This window comes from Morone saxatilis, unplaced genomic scaffold (genome assembly GCF_004916995.1).
Source record: "Morone saxatilis isolate NCDOM2014 unplaced genomic scaffold, NCSU_SB_2.0 Contig22, whole genome shotgun sequence".
In the NCBI taxonomy this organism is placed as follows: domain Eukaryota; kingdom Metazoa; phylum Chordata; class Actinopteri; family Moronidae; genus Morone; species Morone saxatilis.
The window spans coordinates 10,569,637-10,577,802 of NW_023339785.1; the positions used below are offsets into that span (position 1 = coordinate 10,569,637).

The window sequence follows — 8,166 nt, forward strand, 5'->3', positions numbered from 1 at the left end:
AATTAGCGCTACCCACTGATCCCCCCCCCCACCGACAGGATGCCGTCATGGTTTCGTCCAGTGAGAATAGAAGTCGACCGCAGTAAATGCACATTAGAAACGGAAAAATAACTGTTTATAAAGGAAAATATGTCTTGATATTATCTATTAATTTATTAAATGTACTCATAAACGCATGTTCGAACCGACGAGGAAGTAGGGCTGATTAAGATAGCCAACAGTTACATATATAAATACCGATGCCTTTCATTGTAGATCATAAGGGGATTTCTAAATACTTACTCTAGGTATTACAATATACATGTCATTATGTTTGAGCTAAGAATTATGCAACGTGAGTTATTAAATATGATTTAATATATTTTTGGGGGGGAACGCCCATTCTAGTCATATGTGCTAGAGCGACCAATGGGAGGAGGGCAGTGAATTTAAAAAGGAGCCGCGGTCTCCGTCCAACTGTTTATACCATAACAACTGTGGACCGAGAGCTACCAACTGACAGAGGTAACGTAAACACCGCCAGTGTATCCGATTACAATTCTCCGCACTCTATCAACATCAGTAACGTTTTAAAACTAACAAAAAGACGTGACGCGACTGACGTTGATGTAACGCTGTTGTTTTGACGCTAAGGTGTTAGCAGTGTGACGCTAGCTGAATCATTCTAGAACGTTTGCAAACAGTGTCACATGACGTGTTGAACGTTACCATGACGAACAGAAAACAAGCTAATGTAACGTAAAGTTAATTAAATTAAATTAAACTGTGCTACAGACAGAATATAGAAGAAGGCGGCAGCGTGAACCGTCAGTTTGGGACCAGTGTCGTCCATTAATGGCAGCTGTTACTGCTGTAACACTGCCAGACTTGCCATTAGTTGCAGTGCATTGAACTGTCCCTTTAAAGAGTCAGATGCTGAGTGGATACAGGCTGGCAACCGGCCATACTGGCCTTTAGAGCTTGTTTTGATTTCACATGACCTGGTCCACTGGAGAATACAGTTTTACAGAACAATTGCCAGAACTGTGGTATTTTGTTTGTTGCTTCTACTAATATACCGTAATGACAAGAAAAATGAGGCCCATAGTGGCTTTTTCCAGAGCCTCATCCACTTCTTATAGTCTTGCAAGTGGAAGGAGTCTGCTTTAAAACCATCACTTCATCTGAAGTCTGGTGTGAATGACTATCTTAACTCAAGATCCACTTCGCTTTCAATCTATTTCCAAAGTCAAGAGGTCCCTGAGCCCGAGGTGACCGCTACGTGTCACCAACAGTATAAAACCAAAGTTATTCAGTTTACTATCATGACTGTTTCAGCTCCAAAAACATTAATGATAATTTGGTTCCCTTGTGTCTATGAGCCTGCACAATCGCAGAGCCCTGTGACTGACAGATCTAAATGTAATAATCAACATTACACCTGTGCTCTTCTTGCTATAACGTGTCAACATGTCTGCCACAGAAAGATCTTACTGGTGTTTGCTTGTAATACCATGCAGTAGCTAATATATCAGTGTGCTTGCAGATACAATGGCCAACATAGACTTTGCAGAGAGAGAAAATGCGTGTCTTCATCCATCTAATCTGAAGATGCGACAGCGGCTTCAGTCTGCTCCAGGTAAGTAAATCCCTACGTTGTGCTTCGAGGTCTGTGGACATACGCATTGACCTTTTTGTTTTTCCACCAGAGAAACTCTTGAAGTCTCCAATGATTGCGAAGACCTTGACTACTCCCCTTCCATCTGGTCGTAAGGCTTTTGCTGCTGTCAACAAAAAAATGTCAACCCCTGCTGTGAACGCACAAGAGAAGAAACTCCTAAAGCCACAGGTTGGAATAAATCACAATGGCTACGATCTAAAAGTACTCTCAGGCTATCATGTGACCTGTTTGCTCTATACTTCAAACAATACTTGTACTAATGCAATATATCTTGTTCCCCACAGGAAATTAAAGTCAAACATGCTCCGACCAAAGTGGAGGAATATCCAGAAATTGAAAAGTTCATCCCTTATGACCCACTAGGTAACTATGAAATCTGCTGTCTGATCCCATTCTAGGTCTGGGATTTGGAGGTACAATGTTGCCTAAAGCTTTTTGGTTTGAGAGAAATGGACTTCTGTAGAAACTCGAGCCTGTGAGCGGAGACTTTGACCAATCACAGATCATTTCACACTTCCAATAGACGGTTCTACAAACAATAATTCAAAGGCAGAAAATCCTGCGATTTCACACCTGCCTCAATGGTGTTTTAAAGCCTAACGAGGGATGAACCAACTGCTGCCATTTGAACTTGTGGGAGGGTCTTACAGAGCGATGAGAGGTGGACCGTTTTACACAGGATTTGTTTACTGCAGCTCAAATCAGAGATGACATTGTATCTGTAAATCCCACTGCAGCGACTCTATTAATGGTTTAATGCCCTATGAGGAGCCCCTTGAGGCTCATCTGAGTTTGCTACGTAAGAACTTGCACATAAAATATGTTAATGACTCAAGAGCATAAACCTCACTCACCCACGATGTTTGAAATATATTTTTAAAACATGAGGTTTGTATTTTTTCAGAGTTTGAGAAGTACAGCGTACCTGAAGATTTGATTCAGCTCAGTGGCTTTGCTCTGCCTGGACTGGCCTGTTTGCCACAAGCTCCACATCTGTTTGAGGAAGACCTGGAGAAGCTTGCTCCACTCTCAAACCTGTCCCCTGTAAAGATGCCAAAACATTCAGGTATCAAGTTCCTATCACGGCCGCATTCACACCTGTGGTTTGAAATCAAAACCGGTTTTTACACATTTAAAGTATCCGTCCCTTCAATACAGGGAAGCACAGAGGTGGCTGGTATGATGAACTCTCAGATCACCGAATGTAATTTACTATCAGGACATCTACTGGAGATTTCTAGAACAATCTAACAATGTGTGGATAAAATAAACAGATGGTCTGTTTTGGCAGTTTTTCTAACTTTAATATTTGACATTAATATTCATCAATGACATTTGAAGAAATAATAAAAATCCAGTATTTTATTATGAAATCTTCTCATTGATTTGCAACATTTGACTACAATGATCAAATACAACCGGATATTAAAAGGTATCATCATATTGCCTAAACCTATTGAAGTAGACTTGTAGTATTTAGCAATGTAAAGTTTTCAATGCTGTGATCACAACCACAGAAGTCCTAATGAACCACATTGTATCTTAAAACTGTAAATGATCACAACTATTGTGTGGGTGAACAGTTCTGAGTAAAATGTTTGTCTGATGTAAATGGTGGCCAGACCTGCAGCTCTCATTAGACAATTACAGGGACTGTAGTCACTAAGTATGGGGCACAGGCTACAAACTACAAGTACCAGTAACTGCAGGTGTCATTAACCTACTGTATCATTAACTTTACTGTATCTCCTCTCTACAGATTATTGTTCAGAGCTGGATTCCTTTCTTCAAACACTCGATGAGCTGACCATTGAACTTCCTCCAGAATCTGTTACTGACTGAATGTTAATGCTTGTTGTTGTAACTACATTTTTATTGAAATAAAGTTGTTCTTATTTTTATCTGTCCATGCTATCTTATTTGCTCTGTACCAGTTTGTAGCCCAGTGGTAGAGATTAAGTATTCACTCAAGTAAACAAGGACGGTACAGTAGTAAAGGTTTGAGGTACTTGTACTACACAGAAGTATTTCCACTTTCTGTGACTTTCTACTTCTACTCCACAACATTGAACAGTCAAATATTGCACTTTTTACTCTATTAAATTTAATTTACATTATAATACAAAATACATTCAAACAATGATTTATGTATTGTAGGTTAAGTTAGGACTGTCACAGGCTGCCCAGTAGATTAATAAGCATTAATGCATCAATATATTATCAATATAATGTACATTATTCTGTAATATATTTAGAATGTGACTGTGGATAGGATAGTGTTAATACTTTTGTACACTTACTCCAGGACATTGAACTACAGCAGATAATGTAAAAGCAGCAGGGAAGTGTTACTTCCTGCTTTGAAGTCCATCAGTGGTCACATGTGAAGGATTCTCGCTGTTGGTTTTGTTTGAGATAAGAATGAACTTTGTCTCATTTCCTCTTCTGAAGAAACTGCGGATCCTCGACTTCAATCTGGATCTCAGTGCTCGGCGTTCATCGCTGAAACAACCCCTACCCTGTAAGGTTTAACGGGGACTGCAGCGGTTAATGATTTCATACAGTGGGAGTCCGTACGCGCTTTGGACACAGGTGAGTGAAATTGGCGTGGCAGCAGTCGGAGTAAAACAAACAATCGGTGCAGTATTTGTGGTGTTCAGAGATGAGGAACTAAATGTAACGCCTTCACATGCTTGAGAAAGCAGGAACTGTGTCTATTTGCACTTAAGACGCTTAAACCGGCATGTTTACGCATTTCTCAAACGGTTTAGTGTGTGTGTGTGTGTGTGTAAATATTACAAATAACCCTTTCCCTCCCATGACACAGGGCATGAGTCCAGTGAGTGGAGGGAGAACCCGCTCCCAGTTTATAATTTGACACTGACATACATCTCTGGGTGTTGTCTAAATAAAGGGAAGTAGCCCTGAACCCTGGGCGCGCAGGGAGCAGCATGTACGGGAACAGATCGGATGATGCTGGATGTGACTCAACTGGATCCGAACCAGCTGTCAGCAATACCGACGCCCCCCCCGGCGGCACTGCGTCCACACAGGGCACCGTTGTGGAGCGACTCTCGAGGTATGGCATGCAGGTCATCCCCAGCGCCTTCCAGCGTAGGACGAGGCTGCAGAGGCAGCAGGAGGTCACTGACAGCTCCGCGCCGGGAGGACTGCAGCGAGAGGCTCCGGAGAGAGGCTCGCTCACACCCGCTATGCGTAAAAAGTACCTGAAAGACTTGCTGTTGAGCAACCCGTCGCATAGCGGCTTCAGCAGCGTGCTGTCCTCGCACCAGAGCGTGTCCTCCGAGCAGGACGCAGGCTGGGCTCTGTACCCCATGGAGCACGCGTGGATGCTGTCTGCAGTGGAGGGGAACTACGAAACCATACTGGAGTTCATCTCCGTGGACCCCTATTTGTTAACTAGGAAGGATTTCATCAGCGGGTACTCGGTCCTGCACTGGCTGGCCAAGAGGGGACAAGACGAGACTCTGCTCAAAGTTTTGCGGTACGCAGAAAGCGCACGGATCCCCGTGAATGTGAACGTGCGGGGCAGCGGCGGGCTCACCCCGCTGCACGTCGCCAGCATGCACCGGCAGTACATGGTCGTCAAGCTGCTGGTCGGAGCTTTCGGTGCCAACGTCGATGCCATGGACTACAACGGGAAGCGAGCCTGGCAGTATCTGAAGGGAGACGCCCCGCTGGAGATGAAGGAGCTGCTGGGGACCTGGGATGATGAGCACAGCTGTGGGTGTGCGCAAAAGGTCAACAGAAACGTCAACAACAACAGCGCTGGCGCCATGAACCTGGCCGCACATGATGAGGCCGATGGCGCAGAGAGTGTAGATGAGGTTCACTCCTTTGACCGGACTAAGAGGGCCGGCAGCTGGAGGCTGGGGGCTTTAAGGAAGCTGCTACCCTCGTTTTCATTTCTGGGAAAGAAATGCTGAGTGGTTATTATGACGCGACCTTTCAGACTGTGTGCGTTGTTTCTCACTGAGGGCTCACTGCAAATATCTTATTGCCAACTTCTTCTACCAGTGCAGTGAGCATATTCATGTTTCCAGTGTAAAGTCAATGTTTCATTTATTTATTTTTTTCATCAAGTTTTCATTTTTATTCATTCTAGAGCAGCAACCCATCTTTCTGTCAAAACTAACAGTAACTCCTAGTATATTCTTCAGAGTAAGTTTATTTTTATTGGAAACAGTAAATGTCCCACTGTACATGCAGATTTACTTGTTTTAAGGATTTAATTACAGACAAAAATGAGTAAAAAGATGGAGATTAACAGTGATGATCAAAGGGATAAGAATACTTTTACCTCTCCAAGCCTCTTTAATCAATAACTCAGCCATAACTTGTAATGAGGGAAGTAGATATTGCTACACTTTAAAGGGTCTCCAGCTGGAAAAGTTGTGAACCTCTGCACTATTTCACCGGGGTAATCCACTATCAGTGCTGCACTTCAGGGAGTCCTACAAAGTCGTCTTGAATTAAACTTTCACTGAACCTTTAATAAAAACACTCACTGCATACAAAGAGCTTCAACATTTCTTGCTGCTGACCCAGTTCCTGCTTGTGTCAACAACTAAAATGTTAGTGATTGCTGACGTGGCAAACCTTTGAGTTTTGGCATTAACTAAGTAAATATTTCAGTTTGTCTTACTACTACTACTACTACATGAGGCTTCTTGAATAGCAGTGCTGTCTTTGGCACATGGAACAAAGCTAAAGCCAAACTAACAGTAAGCACAATCTTCCATGAAACAGTGATTCAGGAGTGTTTGCTGTGTGGTCAGAGCTGTGTGATATTTGGTTTGCCTCAGAAAAACACTCACTGTAAATTATATTACTCTGCTGGAGGGGAAGAAAAGGCAACACAGGATCGTTTCAAGTTTGATCACAGATCTTTTATTGTCAAACATGAGCATAACCAGAGTATCTGTACAAAACGACGGCTGCTCCAGATAACATGGCTCCCTCTCCGCGGTCAGGCCCAGCAGCTGGAGGTCCTGGCAGATGTTGGGATGGAGGGATGTTGGGATCCACGGACCCTCGTGTTTACAGGCCAAGCTTGGTCCTCCTCCAGTGTCTCCTCTTGGAGTTGTACCTAAAATTAAACACAGATGTGTCAGGAGACATTTTTCATGATGACAAATATAAAAAAAAAAAAAAACTAATATACAACTACAAAACAGTGGAGAAGAAAGTTTCAATCTTGTGTAACAAATGTTGCCTCGTCCCACTGAAATATAAATGTTTATTACGCAGGTAAATTACTCGTCTGCAGACAGTTTCCCTCAGTTATTTAGCGACATAATGTCATTTATTCTGTATGTGGCTCCTACATACAGATGTTGAACTGAGATCAGGGTTAAATAGTAAAGCTTGTCATTTTATATGAGCTGTGCTATTTACAAGCAGTGGTTTCCATGTTGATGATAAAACACCGAAGCAGACCCTGTGGTCTGTTAATTGTGCAATTAAGTCTCAACTCAGTGGCGAGTACTTAGAGGGATAAAGATGTAATGGAGCCATTAAGGAATGCACCTTAGTGACGTCTTAATGTATTTAAGCCCACGCTTTAGAGGCTTTATGTTTTCTCCTCTTACTATCCCAGTCTTCTAATTCAAATAAACAAATTAAGGGCGGGTTCAGTTGAAACTATGCAAATTCTGTTGATGCTACTCCCAATTCCAGAAACCACAAACTGGCACATCCTGTGTGACAGTCAATCACTAACGTCACTGCACTAACGAGGTTATTTGATGAGTGTAAAATGTTTTTAAATCTTCTCTGAACTCCCCGTCTGAAGGGACAATGAAGAGGCAACGTCACTTTCTATCTTTGTGGCAATTATGGGAATCATTCCAGGACAGTAATTTCATAAACAGCAGATACCAGGGAACTCCTCCAGGAAAACAATTCAGTGGGCTCATCAGCTCTTTAGACAAACAGTGTACAGCTACAGAGCTTTCTGCATCACCAGCATGGTGAGCAGGAGGATGCGCTCTGTAGCAGGAAGATGCTCTCAGCAGGATTAATGACAGCACTCTACTGCAATGAAGTGCTGCAATTGCAGACCTGCTTTACATGACATGTAGTTCCTGTCTCTCTCCCTGCATTAGTCAGCCAGTCTTACATCTCTGCACTTAAAGCCTCAGAACGTTGAGACAGCCTAACAACAAACAGGACTGAAGTGCAGTTTTAAACCCATTAAAAACTCTAGAGTGGGAGATTGAATCATCCTCTACAACGCTCAGGACATTTCTCTTTAAATGTTCGTTCAGTTTTACTGGTGAGGTTATTAAGTGAACTATGCGAGTAAATACAGCAGGCCACCACATAGTAGACTGTATATACAAACCCTAACAGCCCTGTAGGAAATCCTACCCTCCTCATGGAGGCTAAAATGTACAGTTTCCCATTTTATGGTCATTTTGGAGGCTGTAGTTTGTGGTGCTGTTGAATTATATTACATTATATTAAAAAGGTGTTTGTAATAC

The 8,166-nt window shown here is 42.6% G+C and overlaps 3 protein-coding genes across 4 annotated transcripts in view; 2 read left to right on the forward strand and 1 right to left on the reverse strand.

Annotated features, from left to right (window-relative positions):
* Window positions 1–3,565, forward strand: part of pttg1 (PTTG1 regulator of sister chromatid separation, securin) — a 9,991-nt gene extending 6,426 nt beyond the window's left edge. The window contains exons 1-6 of one of the 2 annotated variants that reach the window (XM_035669415.1): window positions 391–504; window positions 1,526–1,618; window positions 1,689–1,828; window positions 1,945–2,023; window positions 2,565–2,726; window positions 3,420–3,565. In XM_035669415.1, coding sequence (XP_035525308.1) covers window positions 1,531–1,618; window positions 1,689–1,828; window positions 1,945–2,023; window positions 2,565–2,726; window positions 3,420–3,502 — 552 coding nt within the window. In that variant the 5' untranslated portion in view covers window positions 391–504; window positions 1,526–1,530 and the 3' untranslated portion in view covers window positions 3,503–3,565. Of the gene's footprint in view, window positions 1–390; window positions 505–1,525; window positions 1,619–1,688; window positions 1,829–1,944; window positions 2,024–2,564; window positions 2,727–3,419 lie in introns of those variants that run through there. The other variant, XM_035669416.1, reaches the window with a different exon arrangement.
* A 550-nt stretch (window positions 3,566–4,115) lies between these two features.
* On the forward strand, window positions 4,116–6,202 carry sowahd (sosondowah ankyrin repeat domain family d). The gene is made up of 2 exons (XM_035669414.1): window positions 4,116–4,252; window positions 4,488–6,202. Exon 2 carries the CDS (start codon window positions 4,612–4,614, stop codon window positions 5,605–5,607), a length of 996 nt encoding a protein of 331 aa, XP_035525307.1. The 5' UTR covers window positions 4,116–4,252; window positions 4,488–4,611; the 3' UTR covers window positions 5,608–6,202.
* Window positions 6,203–6,548: 346 nt separating this feature from the next.
* rpl39 (ribosomal protein L39) overlaps window positions 6,549–8,166 on the reverse strand; it is a 2,567-nt gene continuing 949 nt past the window's right edge. The window contains exon 3 of the mRNA XM_035669417.1: window positions 6,549–6,770. Coding sequence (XP_035525310.1) covers window positions 6,722–6,770 — 49 coding nt within the window. The 3' untranslated portion in view covers window positions 6,549–6,721. The remainder of the gene's footprint in view (window positions 6,771–8,166) is intronic.